The sequence below is a fragment of the Urocitellus parryii genome, chromosome 12 (genome assembly GCF_045843805.1).
Source record: "Urocitellus parryii isolate mUroPar1 chromosome 12, mUroPar1.hap1, whole genome shotgun sequence".
NCBI lineage: Eukaryota > Metazoa > Chordata > Mammalia > Rodentia > Sciuridae > Urocitellus > Urocitellus parryii.
Window position 1 is genome coordinate 56,598,029 of NC_135542.1, and position 21,763 is coordinate 56,619,791.

Genomic DNA, 21,763 nt, shown 5'->3' on the forward strand with positions numbered 1-21,763 from the left:
CTCCCCTCCCGGCTCCGCGCTCCCCACCCCCACGCCCGCCCCCTCCTCCCAGCCACTTTCGGCTGGGGTCCGGGGCTGCTCCGCGGTTCGCAGCACTTCCTCTCTCGCCACCGAGTTGGCCTTCTCCCCACCTTTCCCGGGCTCTCGGCAGCTCTCGGGGGAGCCGGAGCGCGCCGGGAAGGGCGAGGGCTGCCGCAGCAGGCGAGCCGCACGGCCGGGGGCGGGGGCCCGGACGCGATCGGTGGGTCGCGCGGGCTGGGGCCCGCGATGGCGGGGGCCTGGCTCAGGTGGGGGCTCCTGCTCTGGGCAGGGCTACTCGCGTCGTCAGCGCACGGCCGGGTACGGAGGATCACGTACGTGGTGCGCCCGGGCCCCGGCCTGGCGGCGGGCTCCTTGCCCCTAGGCGGGCCCCCGCGCCCGCGGACCTTCAACGTCGCGCTCAACGCCAGGTACAGCCGCAGCTCCGCGGGCGCCGGCGCCCCCAGCCGCGCCTCGATCGGGGCTCCCTCGGAGCGGACCCGGCGCACGAGCCAGCCCGGTGGCGCGGCCCTGCAGGGGCTCCGGCCGCCTCCACCACCGCCGGAGCCCGCGCGTCCCGGGGGCCCCAGCGCGCAGCTCTACCCCAAGTCCGGCGGTCATCCGGCGGCCGCCCCGTTCACCAAACCAGGCAGGCAAGTCGTGCGCTCCAAAGTGCCGCAGGAGACCCAGAGCGGCGCGGGCTCGAGGCTGCAGGTTCACCAGAAGCAGCAGCTGCAGGGGTAAGCCCACACCCCCGCCTAGCGCGCGCCGGGACCGCGGGGTCAGGGCCACTCGGAGCCCTGCGGTGGCTGAGGGCGTCGTGAGCGGTGGGTAGACTTTCTCTTTCCCGCCTGGAGAGCCCGGAGAAGCGCGGGGTGCGGGGAAGCCCTAGCACTTTTACTGAAGTTAAACTCGGAGTGCATTGTTACTGAGCTGCGGGCAAACACAAAAGGCATGGCTGCCCGGGGCGTAACCTCCCGTGCGCAACCGAGCTTCTCCTAGAAGATGGGCGTAAGCATGAAGTCACTACAGCTTAATCCCACAGCATCAATTAAACGTCTCTGCAACTCAGTTTCAATTTTGGTCTAGTTAATGAAAATAAATGTTTTGAGGGAGGACTGGCTGTAAAGATCCAGCTCCTGTTCTGTGGCCTAGAACTTTTGGGCATCTCAGAAATTGTGAGCTTGCGCTTCCCTGCACCTGTGGGGTCTGCTCTGCTGGGGTGAGGGTGGAGTCTTAGCATCGACAGAATTTTGATTTGGAAAATTTCTGTTACTGGTTGCTGGAAGTATCCGCCCTGTACTGCCGATCCTCCTCATTAATCACAAAGTTGGGATGGGGAAAACTTTTTGCTTATTTGACTTTTTTCCTTCAAGGATGATTCCAGGTGGTGTGACCTCACTCTTTTTTTGACACTTCTTTTTGAAACTGTTTCAAATTGGCCCCAGATAATATGCAGAATGTTTGGCTCTACTTTAATTTTGGGGTTAACACAACCATTTTTTTTGGACCTTGTCTCCTCTCTGTATAGCTCAAAGTTAAGCAGGCCTTTTGATTCTTCTACCCTTCTCTGATATATGGTCATTAACTTTCTACTTGGGCAACTTTGAGCTGGTCATCCTAGAAACCTACTAGGACCCTCTTCAATCTGAGGAGTGTGGTAGCAGGAGGCTGGCCTTTTAGGAACCTGTTGGAAACTTGGGTACTTGGGAAGGGAGTATTACTGCTGCTGGACTCAGGGATCTTGCTTTGTTTCAGGGTCAATGTCTGTGGAGGGCAGTGCTGCCATGGCTGGAGTAAGGCCCCTGGTTCCCAGAGGTGCACCAAACGTAAGTTGCAATGTCCACAGCAGCCCTGCACAAAATGGGTCAAAGTTGGGCTGTCCCCATAGGGGGTGGATCCTACAGAGGCCACTTGAAAGGACTGATGCTACCCTGGGGAAGTTGAAATCTGAAATGCAGTTCACCTCTTACCTGCAGCCTTTGTTGGCATTTGGGAAGGGCTGACTCAGAGTAACAACAGTGTCAGTGCCCATACCAGTGTTGTACAGAACCATGCTGTGCATCCAAGATTTCCCTGTACTCAGCTGAGGTATTAATTACTTGGTCACACCTGTGAATCAGGAACTAGGAAAAAAATTTCAATTTGAGCTGTCCCATATGGCAGAACCTATGTAATTAATTTACACATATTATCAACAAATGAAAAACATTTTTAAAATGATAGTAAGAGAGGAATGGGAAGTAGGAGTTTTGTTCTGGAGTGAGTGTGTGTGTGTGTGTGTGTGTGTGTGTGTGTATTTATTTAATTTTTTTTTTTTTTTTTGGTGGTGGTTCTGGGGATTGAACCCAGGATCTCAGGCATGCCAAGCAAGCATTCTGTCACTGAGCCACATCCCAGCCCTACATTAATAGTTTTTAAATCTTTCTGAAAATAGCAATCAGAAGTTTCCATCCTTGAGGCCTGATTGTTTTCTAGAATACTATCAGTGGGGCTTTCTGTCCTGCTTCTCCAGTTAATATGCAGGCTTAGCAGTGTTTTAGAACATCTATTAATGATGTATATAGGTTTGAGAACATTGGAAAGTATTTCCCCTATGCATTGTGAAGTTAAGCACTAAATTAAACTTACCTGATCTTCTTGACAGGCGGATGCTAAGTCTGATCCTAACTGGAAATAGTTTTATTCCCTTCCTCAAAATTTAAACCCCTGTAGATGTTCTCCACACAGAGCTAGAACCATTACCATATGAACTGGAATCGTCCAAAATTTCAGCTGTTTCCCAGTATGCAGCATAACAAGTAAAATGTTATATGTAGTTTGGATTTTTAAATACTGGTGGGTAAATAAAAAGAATTTCAGATACTGTCATTTGAGTGACCTTATTTTTTGGAAAACACCTTCAATCCTTGGAGGAAACAGGGGCTTTGGCATCGTGACTTTAACTTTGTAAAAAGGAATATCCACATGTTTTATGATTTGGCTATGATCAAGGAGTAATCGCTGATACGAACCATGAGATCAGAAATACTCAGGGTTGTAGCATTTTAGATTAAATCATTATTTTTTCAATTCTTAGCTTCTTAGATTACCCTTGACAGAAATGTGCCAGCATTTTCCTGAGAATGGCTCCAGTCAAATGGCACTCCCTCCCTTCTCCCCAGTAACTCCATCTGCTCAAACCTGATGTGATGTGGTCTGCCTGTAACATGGGGATAGTCTGTCTGTGACAGCACGATTCCAGTGGGCCATTGCGATGTAAAGGTTAAACACACAGGTCAGGGTTCAAAGACCAGCAATGTTCCTTGATGCCTATTGGAGAGAGTGTTCCAAGGTTTAACAAGTTTGCTTGGCAAAAGATATAACTGAGCGCACTCTCTGAAAAGAAGATTGTCTCTTAGTCTCTGGTTTTCTGAGGATTTGGGACTTCAAGCTGTTTAGAAGACTCAAAGATGCTCTAGAGGTGAACATCCAGATGTTGGGCATTACCTCTTGGCTTCCTGCTTCTCCAGGCAAGGGAGACAAAGATACCTGTGTGCCTGTGTTTAGCTGGGTTTGCCCCCTGGTGATCCAGAAAGAGAAAGAAGACCTTGGGTCAGAGAGTTAAGGTTGCATGGTTACTCAAGTGCCAGAGAAGGTTGCTATATTGAATTAATCTCAATACCTGCAAATGCCTGTAGCTTTTGGTTGGAAATTTCCTTCCAGCTCCTAGGAGGTAGTTCGTGGACAGCATTGGGATCTAAGCAAAGCAACATCACTTTTCTGTGATTTTCAGCATTCAAAAAACTGGCCTTTCTGACAAATGAATTCAGACCCAAATGCTGGAAACCTAAGTCACAGCTCCCTTCAGGAATTATTGTATTTTAAAAAGAGCTGCTAGGATAGGTCAGTGCTCAATCCAAAGTAATATATCTATAAAGTGGGTATTTTTAATGGGAGGCTGATTTCATGTGTATCTGGTAAATCCAAAAAGATGTGGGGGACTTCCTCCTTTAGACTGGACCACTGATACTATGAAGCTTGTGTCCATGGCTGGGCAATGTGAGGCCAGGAAGGACTGCTGACCTTAGGTTCAGAAGACCAGATTTCAAATGCTGAGGTTCTCACTAACTGCATGGCTTTGGAGAATTCACTTGACCTCTTTGACCCCATTCCATCCTGAAATGACTGTGCCAAAACCTTGCCTCCTTTGTAGGATTGTTGTACCAAGGTAAAAAAGAGTGGATATGAAAACTTGATAAAACCAGAAACATTCTTAAGAGTTTGTATTGGTTCAAGCCAAGTAAACCCTATCTCATTTATATATTACTTGGTTTTCTTCTTTCCCTATGTTTGTATTCCTATTGGTCTTTTGCTTTTCTCTTAAAAATGTAGATGTGGATAACTTTTTAGTTTACAGTTGAATATCCCTTTTTCTAAATGCTTGAGACCAGAAGTGTTTTGGATTTTGATATTTTATTTTTGAATTTTGGAATATGTGTCATTACATAATGAGATACCAACCTTAAGGATGAAACCCAAGTCCAAGTATGACATTCATTTATATTTCACATATACCTAATACACATAGCCTAAAAGTAATTTTATGTAATATTTTTAGCATGCCTATGCTTTCACTATGACCTAACACATGAGATCAGGTGTGGGATTTCCCTCATGGATAGCTTGTTGAAACTCAAACACTTTTGGATTTTTTGGATTAGGAATGTACAATCTGTATAGCTTTGAAGTTGTTTGGGTTGTTTGTACCCTTGAATGACTTATTTTAAAATAATTTTAAGAGACTAAATATATGCCTCTAGTTCTCTTTGTTTTAAAGCTTGCCACTTAGGGGAAAAGTATTCCCTGGAGTATCCATAAACTGAATGGAAAAAAATCTCATCACCAGTTTGTGTCATTGTAATTATTTCAGTAAATAGCAGTGCTATTTAGATGGCAAAATAAATTGATATGTTATCTCCTTCCTCTCCCTTGTCCTTAACGTGTCAAGATTGAATAGTCATCCTTGGGTATGACTTATTACATGTGAGAATACAAAAATTAATGATATGTCAACATGAAGTTCCTTCTTCATAAAACGTGCATGCACATTTCAATGTACAACCTGGAATATTTAATACTTGTCATTATATTTTAAGGATAATTTAAAGAGTTTGGCTGAAGAAGTTCAGTTAATATAGCTTGTCCAATTGATGCAAAGATATTTCCGCATAAGAGATTGGATATGTTCATGGTGTTCAGTACTTGATTAACTCCAGTGAAGAAAATAACATGTCTCTTTGAGCCAGCTTGGATGGTTTTGAGTTGATTGAAACTTGATTTACATCTGCCATGGGCAAATGCTTCTGAAGACTGAAGATTTAGTGAACCTTAAATTGCAAATCAGAGATGTGAAACGAGCAGGCAGCAGACCCACACAGGGGCAAAGAATGTCTACGAGCATCTACCAAGGTGGTCTCAGGGCTCCAGCCGCCCAGTCCCTATGTAGAGATGCCCAATTGCATTTTAATATTGCTTTTCCAGACACCCTTTGTGTGTGGATCTCAAGGAGTTGAAATCATAGCATGGGTTATATTTTTTCTAGTTATTAATATTGGCTGGCTGTGGATAGTGATACCTGTTTAGGGCAAAAGAGATGTTACCACATTTGTTCTCTTTTCAAAGACTTAACATTTGTTGGAGGATTTGTGGTTTAGGGACTTTGTCTTTTGAGTGGGGCATTAAACCCCTGGTATGTATAACATTTTTGCCACCCCCCCCATTTTTTTCTCTGTTCATAATGGATCCCCCCATTCCTGCCTTTGGCTCTTCCAGTCTTTTTGTCCTCCTTTCTGGTAAGTGCAGATTGGAGTCATTGCCAGTGGGCTCGACTTTAAAGAGGAGATTGGACATGGGAACAGAAAACACAAAAGAATAAAGGAGAGAAGAGAAGGAGGCCAGGCTGGCAGAGTGAGGTGGAGGGAAGATGGCAGATGTGAATCCAAAGTGGGTGCCTGGCACGTCCCAGGCCTTCATAAATGCACGCATGGTTCTTCCATTTATTTAACGGATATCTGTTTAGCTTTTACCATGTGCCAGGTTCTATGAATAGAGGAGAGACTCAGCCAGCTGTAGGGAGTACAGGGTCTGTTTTTACTCATGTAACTCATGGCACATCAAATGACTTGTTCTCTCCTTAGCAAGGAACAGAAAATCGATATTCCATTGCTTTTCCACTGGCATTCAGCCCACACTGCTTTGGAAAAAAAACAAAAGCCAACCCTAGAAATGTTCCTAGAGTTATACGCAAAGGAGACCTGAACTTTTGTATCCTTGGTGATAGTAGGTGGCATCATCCAGGAGGGTGTAGCACGACTGGAGCTCAGTTGACTGAGAGGACCCTCTTGGGCTATCTTCCACCCCTTTTGGCTGGGTATTGTGTGGGCCAAGCTTGGGTGAGGCCCAGGAAGAGTACACATTTTTTTTTTTTGGTACGCCTGCTATTGACATTGACGGCAGATTTGCCAATGTTCTGCAGTCGGCTTACCATGGCAGCTGGTGGGAGGGCTGCCCTGACCCCATCCGTGGCCCCACTGCTGGGAGCAGGGGTGGGAGGGACTGCTGGAAAATCTTGTCATACAGCACAGACAGCTTGGGGAAGGGAGAGGGACCCAGAGGTCAAGTTCACACTGGGTCGAATATGTGTTCTCAACACTAGTTAAAACAAACATTTAGGAATCATAAATTCTGTGTTGCGATAATACTTAACCCTTCCCAGTGGAGCCCTCCCCTGGCCTGGGGGCCAGACTGAACACTTGGCTTGTCCTGGCCTGGTCTGCTTTGTCAAGTTTGTGCGGCCCAATGAACCCTGGGCCCTTAGGAAGCCTGACTTGTCCATAAAAGCTTCTGCAACAGCCTTTTGTTTGCTGTGGTGGATGTTCCAGACATCCTCAGATGTGTCTGGGAGTTCAAATTAAATTTTCCTAAAATGAAGATTTTACTTCTGAGTGCTTCCTAGCAAGGGTGGGACTGACCCAGGGTGAGGGCTGTGTCACCCTCTTCATCTGACCCACATCAGCTCATACAGGAGGAGCTGCTGGTGGGGAGAGCGCAATGTTCATGGGGCTTCAGAGCTTACAGAGAGAGAGCAGCTCTTGGTCTCCGTATCCTGCAAGGGTAATGGAGGCAGGCATGATGTGTGACCCTTTTCATCAGTGGGGGGTCATTGCTCAGACACCGGTGCAGATCGGTGACTTTTCCTCTGGCCCTGAGCTATTTGATGTCCAGGCTGCCACATTTTCTCTCAAGGTTTAGGTTTTTTCTCTCCTGAAAGCCCCAGCTCACCTGGGTTGCTTTCACTAATTTTTGGCTTCAAAATTTTCCAAGCTGTATTAGCTGCCGTAACAACAACAAGAGGTGGACCACAACTTGGTGGCTCAGAAAATGGAAGTTTCTTGTCTCACAGTTCTGGAGGCCAGAAGCCCAAAATCACAGTGTCACGAGGGTTGGTTCTTCTGAGGGCTGTGAGAGAAGGCTCTGTCCAGGCCTCTCTCCTTGCCCCAGAGGTGGCCCTCTCCTCCCTGTGTCCCTTCACGTTGCTTTCATTCTGTGTGCATCTGCCTCCGAGTCCAAATTTCCCTTTTGTATCAGGGCACCAGTCATTGGCTTAAGGCTCACTTGCGTGGCCTCCTTTGAACTTGATGACCTCTGTAAAGACCCTCTCTCCGAATCAGGTCACATTCTGAGGTACTTGGGAATCAGGATTCCTACATATCTTTATATGGGATATGGCACAATTAAGCCCATTATACAAGCCCAGGGGTATCGGGCCCATGTGCTGGAGAGGTGGGCTACTCAGAGCTTCTCCTCCCAGGGCACTTGGGATTCCCCAGTTTCCTGGGAGCTTGATTGGTGTCCTGCCACAGTCTGTGGCTGGATCTGGCGTGGCTTCTCCCCTACTGCAAGAACTCTGGCTGCTCCAGGGAGTGTTGGGAGATATAAGGAATTGGCCACTGATGATTATAGTTTTACCTCTGGCTAATTTTTTTTGTCCTGTTTTAAAAGAGGTTCTAGATCGGTGATTCTTAAACATGAACATCTAGCAGAATTACAGTTAAAGCACTTTAAGCACTTAACTGAATCAGAATTCAGAATTTCTGGGTTTAAACTAGAAGGCCCCTCCCCTAACTCTTATACCCATGTAGATGTAGATGACCCACATTTTGACACCTGGATCCAGGAGAAACCCAGGCCGAGGCAATACTTATGACACTTTTTATGGAAAATTCAAGACCCATTTTAGAGAAACTTCTAAGGCAGGAGCAACCCTAAATTTTGGATTTGCTCATTTGTGACTAGTACATAGGGTTAAAGGTAGCTACATGTGGAGTATTTCCATTCAATTTTTCTTCAGATGATTGAGCATTTATTACATAGGTATCATTTTGTAAGACTTTGAAATTTGCAAAATTTGTAATGATACATAGATGATTAAATACTTTTTAAAAAGATTTAAACACTTTGGAACATTTGGATGTTTTTTTCCACTAAATATTCTATTTTTAATTATGAAAATTTTAAATATACAGTATATAGCAAATAAAGTATCTAGCAGCTACCCTTCAGGGTCATGTTTTTAAAAGCTCCCTGATGTGATAATTAAACAATGATTTATACATAAGGGACAAATGATGTCTTATCTTGCTCTAAATATATATTTTACTAATGATGGTTCCTACCTTTTCAGTGTAGAGAAAATTATACATAATTTGTTGGTGTGACACAAATTGGTTGTTTTGGTACATATGGAAAAATACATCAGAGTTATATGTATCTGCTTCTGTGTACCTATTAATTTGTCCTGGTTCTTATGGATTGAACATTTCATGTACACACAGTGGGTTGGGTTTGGAGACTGTATTGTAGTGTAGACCCCAAACCACTTGATTATGAGAAGGCAATGCTCCTAGTTATTTCTGCTTCCTCCTGGTATCTGACCTGCGTTTGTGACCTTTCTCCTCTTCCTCCCCTTACTGGGTCTCAGTTTGACTTTCCCTGAACTAGAGGCAGTGTGGCTCAGTTATGTCTTTGGAGTTAGAATTCAGGGCTTTTCTCTTGACCTTAATATTTCCTCATGCCATGACTTGGGCAGACAGTTGTGAGACCCTGAGTAAGGCTGAGTTAACGCTGTTCACTAAATAGTTATCATGGCCATCTGGACGGTCATGCGGAGTCCTGTTGGGGGCCTGCATGAGGTAATACAAGAAATATACTTAGAGAGCAGGGCCCCTGCAGAACCAAACTTGATAAAAATGGCTCTTGAGGGCTCCTGTTTGGTCAGGACTCCTCCCTCCTGGGCTCTACTGCCTTACACACCCTCCTCAGAGCCCTGGTGAAAAATGGGTTCTTTTTGCTGCTCTCAGAGCAGGCTCATTTCACCCTTTCTTGGTGTGGATGCAGCGTGGGCCAGGTGGAAGAGGCCTCTGTCTCCTCCTGAGTGTTGAGCTCTGAGATGCAGGATTTTCTTTGCAATTGTTTTAAGTCCTTGGCCCCTCCTGCTAATTGAGTTGGAATGGAATTGAGCAGATCTAGCTTCCCCTAGTCTGCTGTATGGTAAATGCTGTCCTCTGAATACTAGATAAAGAATACTGCCGTCTTTCTTTGTAGTCTGTCATCTGTTGGCAGCCATCTCCATTTGTTTCTCGCGGCCACAGTTTCTGTGTGCTTTTCCTGCTGCTTACAACAGCTTTCCGAGGCGCACACCTTACTCTGTTTTCTTCTGCCTCCTTTTGGCGAAGCTGCCCTGGCATGGCCCAAACTTTTAAGATGACTTTTCCTTTCTCCCTGCCAATTTTAGAATCTTTCTGCTCAACATCATCTGATAGAGATTTGGGACTAAGTAAAATGAATGTTGTATGATTTTCCCCTGTAATTTTAGATCCCCAAATACTGCTCTTGGCCAACTCCACTATTCCCTGTGGCTTTTTCACTCCACCGCATTTGAGTAATATTGTTGGCAGGGACATAAGTAAACAGTTTGCGAAACGTCATGTTTTGTAAATTAGAAGATGGATGGGCTGGTTTTCTCATACACGCTCTTGGTTCTCCTGGGCCAGAGAAGCGATGAGCCTGGACAGGGGATGGGAAGATGGGGTGAAGGGGGGGAGAGTTGATGAAGTCGGCCCTCCTGCGCTGGTGGGATCTGTTATTTAGAGGTGAGAACATGGGAGTGGAGGGAACCCTTTAGAGGGATTTTGGTAATGAATGAAAGGAGACTCCTCACAGAGGAGATAAGAGGTAACCAGTAAAAGTTACCAGAGGAAAATAATGATTAAAAAAATAAAGGTAAGGAAAATGGTATGATAAGGATCATTGGTCTTTGTAGACTTGGACAGGTTTTATTTCTCATAGGATTACCCAAGAAGTTCAATGTGATTCCAACCCTGCGTGAACCTGTTTTATTATTGTTTTCAATTAAAAGGTAAATCTCTGTGGCTTTCATCCATAAGACATCATTTTAACTTTGTGTCAAATGGGTAGTTATGAGCTGGCATCTTCAAAACTGTTTCAAAAGTTGTTGAAATTGTCCAAGATATATCATCTCACCTTGATAAATCATTTGTTGCATTGATTCAACAGTGGAAAGACTCCTGCCTCTTGACGGCTGTGAAACTTAGAGCAGATCAATTTACTCCTCTGATATTTTTCCCAGCCTTCTTATAGGGGAGAATACCATGCATTTCTCACACTGTTGTGAACATCAGGCATACAGATCTTTTTTTTTTCTTAATACTTTTTACATTGTATCACAGTCATTGGTGTGTTTGGCTTCTTAGCTTAAAAGGAAGTTCTGTGATGCTAGGGATCTTGCCATAGCTATCTTTTTATGCTTAGTACCTGTAAACACACAGACCTTTATGGTATAAATGAATGAATGAATGGATTCATTTCTGGCACTTCTCTGAGCTTCTATATATTAGATCCTGGTACACAGAAGCTTGTTAATCCCTATGAAGAAAGTAAAACAGGGTAATAGGTTAGAGTGGTGGGGCTGGAGTTGGGGGTAGGGGAGATCAGGGAAGGTCTCTATAAGCAAGTGACTGTGAGACCTGAGTGACATGATAGGGACCCGGAGAGGAGCATTTTAGGCCAATAGAATAGCTAGCATGAATGTCCTGGGGTGGGGCTAAACCTGGCCTATTGCAGGTTGTAAGTACAGGAGGGTTGTCAGCAACAGGTGACAAGATAAATAAAAACTATTTCATCTTGGGGCTGGGGTTGTGGCTCAGCAGTAGAGCGCTCGCCTAGCACTTGCAAGGCACTGGGTTCGATTCTCAGCGCCACATAAAAATAAATAAATATAATAAAGGTATTGTGTCCAACTACAACTTAAAAGCAAGCAAGCAAACAAACAAACAAACAAAAAAACTATTTCATCTTGAAAAGGTGATCAGTGGGGCTCCTCACATGGTACTAGCTAAAAGTCAAATCTTCCAAAAACTAATGGTAAAAAAATCTTATTTTGATGATCATAGAAAATTCTCAGACAGCATAGTAGAAGTGGCAATTAAACAATTTTGGAATATATTTGAATGTTGTTCTGAAGTTTGTTCACCCCCCTCAGGATATATTTTACAAGTAGGGTTGGCTGTTGTTCCACCTCCCATCTTGTGGTAAAGACCACATAATGAGATTCATGGAAATGTTTCTCCAAAGAGCCATGTAAACATAAGGTGAGATTATTAATAAGGTTTTTTTGTGGCTGTTCTGTGAGCATTTTTTTCTACATTGTCTTCTGTATTTTTTTTTTTTGTCTTGAAAAATAGAATGCATAAAACCACCCAATTCCAGTGGGTTTTTGACGATTAAAGAGATTGTGGCTGGAGCTGGGGATGTGACTCAAGCGGTAGCGCGCTCGCCTGGCATGCATTCGGCCCGGGTTCGATCCTCAGCACCACATACAAAGATGTTGTGTCTGCTGAGAACTAAAAAAATAAATATTAAAAAAAAAGTGCACAAGGCCCTGGGTTCAATCCCCAACACTGCAAAGAAAAAAAATAAAATTAAATAAATAAATTAATAAAAAAAAAAGAGAGAAGAGAGATTGCGGCTCACTCGTCGTGTCTTTGTACTGATCATTAAGGTTACCAGTGGGTGACTGTGGGTCATCTTCTAGAAACTGGTGTGAAAATAAGCCAAAACTCCTAGAGGTCCACTCTAGTCCTCCACCCCTTCGAACTTGCTGCTTTATTCTCTAAAAGCCGAGGGCAGGTAAAGACAAGAATCTTTTCGAGAAAGCCCTGTTCCTTTCTTTGTTTTTGGTAGTGAAAAGATTAAGTCAGTCCAGAATTTCTTAGTAATTGGAGGTAAAATAATACAGTCGATAAGTGAATTAAAGGCAGGGATTGTGCTTTTGTTTGACTCTTTTATCCATTAGGAAGTTGGCCTACCCAGAGTTCTGTGTATACAATAGGCCCCTCAGTAAGGTTTCTTGATTAATAAACCCTACAAGTCACATTTGTTTTTGAGTGGAAAGTCAGCTGAAATTCATTTAAATCAACGGATACTGAGATTATGTCATTAAACAGTTCTTTTTGTTATAAGGGAATGTATATTACGGCAAACTTCCCCACGCAACAGTTGGAAATGGCCTGTTTTAAGTGTTAGAGGTTCTTTTGATGGCAAAATTTCTTCATGCCTTCCTTTACTCTTTTCCACTTTTTAAATCGGTGCATTCTGGTTGTACATAGTGATGGGATTTGTTGTTACATATTTCTGTATGCACACAATATAACAATATAATTTGATCAATATCACTCCCCAGCGCTTTCTCCCTCCATCTCTACCTTGGTCTCTCTCCTCTACTGATCTCCCTTTGATTCTCATGAGATCTGTCCCCACATTTCTTTTCCTTTTTCGTCTCTAGCTTCTGCATATGAGAGAGAAAACATATTACCTTTGAACTTCTGAGTTTGACTTATTTCACGTAACATGATGATCTTTAGTTCTGTTCATTTTCTTGCAAATGACATAGTTCCATCTTTCTTTATGGCTGAAGAAAACTCCACTGTGTATATATACCACATTTTCTTTACCCATTTATCCATTAATGGACATCTAGGCTGGTTCCATAATTTGGCTGTGTGAATTGTTCGGCTATAAACATGGGTATGTCTCACTGTAGTATGCTGACTTTAATTCTTCAGGATAAATATTGAGGAATGTTATAGCTGGGTCATATGGTGGTTCCATGCCTAGTCTTTTGAAGAACCTCCATTCTTATTTCCATAGTGGGTGTATTAATTTACAATCCTGCCAACAGTATAAAAACGTTACTTTTTCTTCTTATCTTCCAGTCTTATAATAGGCAATTATTTAATAATATATAAATAATTTATTATTATTTATATATGTTTATATATTTTGGGGGGTTGTTATCAGGGGTTGAACTCAGGGACACTCAACCACTGAGCCACATCCCCAGCCCTATTTTGTATTTTATTTAGAGACCTGCAAAAACACCTATAAATGGGAGCTTCATGTGGTTAGGTCTTTCTAATTCTGTTCCTTAACATAGAAGATGCTTAAAGCACACTTCTTTAAACTCTTAAAAACTGTTTTTATCAAGGTCTGGTTCCCAAGCTCCATGCATCAAAATCCACCATGGGATGTGTACCAAATGCAGTTTTTGGGGTCCTACCACAAATCTATCTAAACAGAACCTCCACAGGTGGATCCTATGACCCTTATTTTCATAATCACTTCAGGGTGACTGATCCACCCTGAAGCTTGGGGACCCTGGGTTTAAAGTGCACATGCTGGGATAAAAGATGTTAAAGACAAGGAATGATGAGAAAAATATTAGGCAGTTAATAAAAGCAACAAAAGAGTGATTGGGACATTTTATTTTAGAGGCAGTTCCTCTTTTTAAAAATAGTTTAAAAGTGAAATGAAGAGCAAGGCAATAGCATTCCCTCACCATTAGCAGGGACAGTGCTTCCTCGTTTCAATTTCAGGAAATTCCAGCAGAGGAAAGGTGAAGAGTGGGTGCTGCTTGGCTGTTCCTTGGGATTATGCTGGTTCAATCCTGGAAGTTGCCGTAGGAAGGCATTAGATGTTTGAAAATGGTCCTGTTAAGAATTTCAGCAGTGACATACTTTTACTAGATGTATTTTTAGGAAAATAATTGCCTATTATAAGACTAGGCCTCTTTGAAGAAACAGTTGATGAAGGAGCTGGGTTGCTTCTCCTGTGAAATGGGGAAGATTTTCCTCTTTATATATCTTTTTCCCCCTTTCTTTAAAATAAATGAATGCACAGATGTTGTGCCTGAGTATTGAAAAAAAATTAGGTCTTTTACCTCTTTAGGTAGAAAGGTACTTTTTTGGAGAAGGATTATTTAAATAATTAGTTACTGTAGTAAAGGCTATATCTCATTAAAAGTATTTTAATGTGGCATGTAGCATTTCCAAACATCTGTATATTTTTTTAATGTTTTAATTGTCAATGGACCTTAGGAATTGAACCCAGTGCCTCACACATGCTAGGTAGACCAATGCTCTGCCACTGAGCCACAACCCCAGGCCCTGTATGTTTCTTCTCATAGGTATCCAAATGTTTAAAGATCATATAAAGGCCACAGTCCTAGAAAAATTTTGAAAAGACTCAGATATGAGGTATTACTTAAAAATATGGGTTTAAAAGCCGGACATGGTGGTGCATGACTGTAATCCCAGGGATCTTGGTGAAGGTTCTTTGTAAACTTGAGAAGCATGTGTTCTGCTGTTGTTAGATAAATTAGTAGACAGATGTCAGCTATAGCTGGTATAATTGGTGGTGATGTTGAATCCCAACTGTGTCCTTACTAATTTTCTGCCTGCTGAATGTGTCTTTTCCTGATAGAGGGTGTTGAAGACTCCAGATGTAATGATGGATTCATGTTTCTCCTTGCAGGACTGCCATTTTTTGCCTCACATATTTTGATGTTCTGAAAATAGGTGTGTATAAACTAAGGACTGGGATGTCTTTTTAGAGAATCTTCCTCTTTACCATCATGTAATAACTATCATTGATAACTTTGTTCTGAAGTCAACTCTGTGTGAAATTAATGTAGCTATTACTGCTTTTTAAATTTAGCATTAGCATTATATCTCTTTCTCCACTCCTGTCTTTATATTGAAATTTTTTTTGTAGACAGTGTACAGTTGGATATTGTTTTTGCCTCACTCTGACAACCTCTGTCTTTTTTTTTAATATTTATTTTTCAGTTTTAGATGGACATAATATCTTTTTCATGTGGTGCTGAGAATCGAACCCCGTGCCTCATGCATACCAGGCGAGTGTGCTACCACTTGAGCCATATTCTCAGCCCGTCTCTGTCTTTTAATTGGTGCATTTAGACCATGGATGTTTAAGGTGATCATGAATACACTTGGGTTAATATCTACCACATTTGTTTTTATATTCTATTCATTGTCTTGTTCTTTGTTCCCATTTTTGGCTTCCATTTTTTCCTCCTGTTTTTGTCGCTTTGATTGAACATTTTATATAAATGCTCTCCTCTCTTAGTAGCTATGCTTTCTTTTATATATATTTAATTATATATAATTACCATTTTTAGTAGTTGCAGTATATATTTACAGCTAATCCAAGCCCACTGTCAAATAACAGTATACCTGTTCATTGGTAGTGTAACTGACAACAAAATAATCCTAATGCCTGTCCCGTGTATCGCTACTGTCATACATTTGATTTATACCTATGCACATATAGGTAGGTACATATACACACATGTATAGATAATCAAATACATGGTTTCTATTATTATTTTGGACAAACTATTTTCTGTTAGATAAATTAAGAATGAGAAAAACAAAGCTCTTCTTTATTTAGATCTGAGTTTCAAGACCTCTGTCTTTTTTTTTTTAAACTCTTGCAAGAAAGATCTACTCCCAAGAAATTCCCCCTATTTTTGTTTCTCTGACAAAGTATTTTCTGACCACCACTTCTATTTATTTATTTATTTATTTATTTATTTGTTTATTTTTATATTTTATTTATTCTAATTTGTTATATATAACAGCAGAATGTAATTCAATTCATATTATACAAATAGAGCACAATTTTTCATGTCTGGTTGTATGCGAAGTAGAGGCACACCGTTCGTGTTTTCATACATGTCCTTAGGGTAATGATGTCCGTCTCATTCCACTGTCTCACCCCCACTTCTGAAAGATAATTTTGTAGGGCACAGAATTATTAGGTGGTGCTTTTTCTTTCCCAACCAACTGTGTAACTCTGTCCTGCCACTGCCTTCTTGCTGCATGGTTTCTGAGAAGAAATTAGATGTAATTTTTATCCTTGTTCCTCAGTAGGAAGGGGGGCTTCTTCTGGCCTCCTTCAAGAGCTTTCCCTTTATCTCTGATTCTCTGCAGGGTAATAGGATATGCCTTGGTATAGCTTTTTTGGCATTTATCCTTGGTTGTTTCTGAGCTTCCTGGATGTGTGGTTGGGTAGCAGATGTTAATTAGGGTGAATTTTGCTCATTTCCCTTCAATATTTCTTCTGTTCCTTTCTCTCATCTTTTTCTAGAATTCCTGTTACTCACTAGTTAATCCTTTTGTAGTTTTAAGTCTTTTATCTCTTTGCTTTTCTATTCTGAAAGTATCTGTTGACATGTCTTCAAGCTCAGAGATTCTTATCCTAATCATGTTCAGTCTGTTAATGAGCCCATCTGTCATATTCTGCATTTTGTTATCACGTTTTGGGTATGTGGCATTTCTTTTACATTGTTAGGATTTCTGTCTCTGCTTACATTGCTCACCTGTTCTTGCTTGCTGTCTATTTTATCCTTTACATCACTTAGCATATTGGTCATACTTAAGTTCCTGGTCTGATAATTCCAATATCCCTGTCCTGAGTTTGGTCCTGATGCATCCTTGGTCTCTATAAACTATATATTTTTTTTCTTTTTCAGTATGTTTTGTGGTTTTTCTTGATAGCCTAATCATTATATAGTTGATAATGGTTTCAGTGGAGGTTTTCTTGACATTTGCCCACCAGTTTCTCCATCTTAGGGGACAGCATGATGCTCTGTGACCTCACTTCTCTGACAGACTTAGGAAGATTGTTGATTTTCCAGGTTTTGTTCAGCTTGCTAGTTGTTAGGATGGAATGATGACTTCTAGGCTCCTTGCTTGCTGGACTGAGATTGGAAGTCAAACTTTTATTTTACAGATAAATTACAAGTTGTAAGATTTCTAAAGCATCTCCTGATAATCCTTCCCTTTTATTTAAGTCCTGAGTTTGATCATTGGATCACAAAGCCAGATTGCCAAAATAATCCTACATATTTTTCTTCTAAGTTGTTTGTTTTATGGTATATTTTTCTCTATGGAGGGGAATTTAGGATTATGAAGACATATTTTTATATTTGTGAGTGCTTTTAGCTTTTCAGGGTAGTCAAAGGAGGGCCCCGAAGAATACCATACACAGAACCACCTACCATATAATAAAATGGAGACAGTGACTGTGTGGCTCCACATCTAGCTCAGAGCCATATGCCAGTAGACAGAGACACCAGGGTGACACTTTGCCAGATGTACCTGGATGAGCCCAAGGCTATTTCTGCTGGGTTCATTTTATTCTACTGCTGTCACTATAAGTGGTTTTGGCTACGTCTCTTTTTTCAGATCTGAATAAATTTCAGATTCACCTTTCATCTTTCTGACATTTCTCATGACTCAGTCCATGGTAAAAAGCGTGCCTTTGAAAGGCCCTCTGATCTTCTGAAATCTCCCTGTTTTTTCCAGAACAGGAGAGCAGTCTCTCAGCTCAGCTGTACCTGGAGCAGTGGGCTTGACCTGTGGGCCTGTGGGTCAGGATGAGAGACCTGAGAGTCTTTAGGGGTCACGTTTTCATGTTTTCTCAGGCTCCCATTCTATAGAGGAGGAGAGTAAGTGTTCAAAGAAGAAAAGTGACTTTCCAGGTTTTATGGATTTTGGTTGGCTCTTTCTAGAGAGTTTAAAAAATTCTGCCTGTCATTTCCCTGGGATTTGATAATAACACATAGATACATTTTTAAATTACTTGAATTGACTTGAAAGGAAAGTGCTATGTAAATGTTGATTGCAATCAGCCTTATATTTTTGATCTTTTCATTTTGTTAAAAGAGCATTGACATAACTATTACTACTACAAACACAGAAAGACAAAGCAGTTATCATCTGGGAGGCAAGAAGACCCTTGCTTGAGAAAAAGTGGTCCTTAAAGGGTCTTCATCAGCTGGTGGTTGGTGGTTTGTGGTTCCTTTTACAAAAAACATTGGCAAATAGTGAGTCTTCTTTGTGTCAGGCTCTATGGTAACTGTTGGATGTAGATTACTTCAGACATGCCCACAATAAGCCCATGACCAGCTACCTTTTTTGTGGGGGGGGAGTACTGGGGATTGGACTCAGGGGCACTCGACCACTGAGCCACATCCCCAGTCCTTTTTTGAATTTTATTTAGAGACAGATTCTCACTGAATTGCTTAGCACCTTGCTTTTGCTGAGGCTGGCTTCGAACTCTCCATCCTCCTGCCTCAGCTTCCTGAGCTGCTGGGATTACAGGGGTGTGCCACTGCACCTGGCATTAACTTCCATTTTATAGATGAGCACACTAAGGTGTGCAAGGGATGAATTCTCATAGCAGGATGCTTACCCAGAACTGATCCATCTTCATCTTTGTGTTCCAATTGCCTTGTGGGGGAGTGATCCAAAGGTCACAGGTGGTGTTTGCCCTAGCTTAGGGTCCAGCTGCCATGCCTCGATGTTACTATGGGAAAGTGAGCTTTAAGTCCTTACTTGGATTCCACTTGGGTGGAATATGCCCTCCCATCCTCTTGGGATTGAGCCATATTCATTTGGTTAATCAGGCATTACAGTTGTCCTCACAAAGATCCAGATCTTGCTCTAGAAGCTGGATGTGTAAATGTTCCCGGGGAACCCTCTTTCTCTCAATATTAGAGGCTGCTGGTAAGGTGTGTCTGAAATTGTTGAAGGGTGGGAATTGGGACTCTCAGGGATGGGAGGGGCCCTGTGTACCACTCCAGGACATTTCCTGATTTTGCATGTGCTCTGTTCTTCTGGAAACTTCAGGGAAGGCTTCAGTATTCTTCTTTCTACCCTTTCCATCTCTGACTTAGGATTGGCTTCTTTTCCCACTTCTAAGCTTCTCTGCCTGTGTGATTCTGAAGGAAAAACATGGATACTTTGAAGTGAAAAGGTTTCTTTTATCTTTTCCGTGCCTGGTACGTGGTAGGTACTCAGTTAATATTTTTTGAGTGAATAAATGAATCTCTCATGTCTCCTGACCTTGTTGAGTCAATTAGGCGAGTCTTGTAAACATATAGGTGGTTGAATTAAGAGTTATCTGCGTTCTCTAAGAAATCCAGACTCTCAGCTTCTAGGGCAGAGGAAGCCTGAGCTTTTAAGAAGATGGTGAGGAAATAGACTGGCTGAAGGCTACTGGAGAGGCAGCCAAGGCTGAGTGGAGTGGGTTTCTGCAGGGTGTGGTTGGACGGTGGATGGTCTTGGAGGTGGTGATAGGTGCACCTGTTGATTGTGAGTGGATGATACAAGTAGCCTGGCTTTAGCAAAAGAAGCTCTCTGTTGACCGATAACTAGGAGTCCTAGGGTTTATGCTGGCTTAGGCCCCCATGAGTATAGAAGTTCAAATGGTGATATACGATTAGAACCAGCTACTTTATATGCAGGGACCAGGGAAAATTAAGGAAGCCTTGTAAAAATATTTTAAATTTCTTTCTTTCTCTCTCTCTCTCTCTCTTTTTTTTTTTTTTTTTTGTGATGCTGGGGATTGAACCCAGGGCCTTATGCATGTAAGGCAAGCACTCTACCAACTGGGCTATATCCCCAGTCCAATATTTTAAATTTCAAGATGATGATAGCAGAGCATTTGATCAAGCACAAGGCCCCTCTAAACCCAGCACCTTGCATGACTGCCCAGATCGTGGGCCCATGAAGCTGACCCTGATCAGAATCCTGACTCCCTCAACAAGTCTTAGCCCTGTCAACCTGTAATTGTTTTTGTTTTCAAACAGTTTTTTTTTCCATGTAACATCAAAACGATACCAACAACACATAACCTACATTGTCTTTAGACCTAATGATCTCAGAGGAAGACAAAATACTGCCCCTGTCTGCAGTGCTCTGAGAGAAGTCCCAGAGAGAATTCTGATGGGTGATTGGACAAGCTTGGTTCATGTCACCGTCCATGAATGAATTGCGTGGCCAGAGGCTCCGAGGGCTCTGATTGGTTAGGGTTGTAGTGATGGGCATGAGATGAGGAAGCAGGGCCAGCCCCACTGAGCTCTTAGGTATTAGATGGGAGCATTTGGGAGTAGGAGGGGAAGGGGTCTCAAAGAAGAGAGGGTGGATGGACAGAAAATTAGGCCAGCTACAGTTGGAGGAGTGGGAGACAGAAAAGTAGCCCCACATCATCACCCATCTATGATTAGAGTGCTGGGGGTGGGGTACACATAAGGACAAGTGGGGGTAAATTGGGGAAGATGTGGTTCTTCATGAAAGGTGGGTGGAAAGATATAGAAAAATGGGAAGGGAGAAGGGAGTGAGATCCTAGAATGAGGCAAAGAGAAAGGAAGGAAAGTCCCTCAGGACCTCTGTCCTGCAGCTCAGGGTGGCTGTTCTTGGCTGCTGTTTCCATGAGGGCGTCACATCAGTTGGGGCCAACATGTTGTCGCCCTGGGTCAGGTTTTAGGAATTCCTACAGTTATTGGGTTTGAGGAACCAGCAGCTTCCCTTCGATTTTCTTCCTCTGGGAAGTGGAAGGAGCTCTGGAATAATTTCCTTGTCACTTACTTAGTAATCTTGGATTAATGATACTGTCTAAAATTAAGCCATTAGTTTTGTCATCTGTCAAATGGGAAGCTTGATAATTCCCACATAGCAGCAGCAAACTATTAAGGTGCCCGGTTTAAACATGAAGCAGGAGCTTAGGAAATACTGTTGTTATTGCTCATGTTTGTTTCAGGATGTGAAGGCCGCTGCTACGTCAGATGCATCATTACATACTCCTCTGGAATGGCTTTGTTCATATTTACAGTGGAGAGCTTGACAGTCCTTTTGTGCTGGACAGAATGGTCCCTTCAAATATATCAGGTCCTAATCCCTGCAACCTGTAGATGATAAGGGCTTTGCAGGTACATTTAAGTTAAGGATCTTGAGATGGGGAGATTTTCCTGAATTATTCAGGTGGGCCTAAAATACCATCACAGGTGTTCTTACATGAGAGAGACAAAGGAGGATTTGACGTGTATGAAGGGCAAGACAACGTGGAGACCCAGCCAAAGATGGAGTGTTGCAGCCACAAGCCAAAGAGTGCTGGTAGCCACCTGTGCTTGGAAGAAGCAAGGGGCAAATTCTCCCTACAAGCCTTTGTAGGTACTGCAGCTCTGATGACCCTTTGATTGAACCTAAGTGATAAGGCTGTCAAACTATAAGCCTTGATAAATATGAAAGCATACATTTCTGTTCTTTTAAGCCAGCCAGTTTGTGGTAATTCATTAAAAACAGCCACAAGAATACCTCTGAAGTTGTCTTGTTTAAACTGAGGAGTCAGGCAAGACCATTTCAAGATGGCAGGGGCCCAGGCCATTTCTATCATACTGGGCCTGGGAGCTGAGGGAACCCCTGGATCCAGGTTATATGGAGGAAGCTCTTTGCCTCTGAGATAGTGGACCAATGGTGCA

The 21,763-nt window shown here is 42.5% G+C and overlaps 1 protein-coding gene across 3 annotated transcripts in view; it reads left to right on the forward strand.

The window, feature by feature from the left end:
• Positions 1–267: 267 nt before the first annotated feature.
• Ltbp1 (latent transforming growth factor beta binding protein 1) overlaps positions 268–21,763 on the forward strand; it is a 389,989-nt gene continuing 368,493 nt past the window's right edge. For all 3 annotated transcript variants that reach the window (XM_026395397.2, XM_077791690.1, XM_026395561.2), the window contains exons 1-2: positions 268–758; positions 1,777–1,847. In XM_026395397.2, the coding sequence (XP_026251182.2) occupies positions 268–758; positions 1,777–1,847 (562 nt within the window). The remainder of the gene's footprint in view (positions 759–1,776; positions 1,848–21,763) is intronic.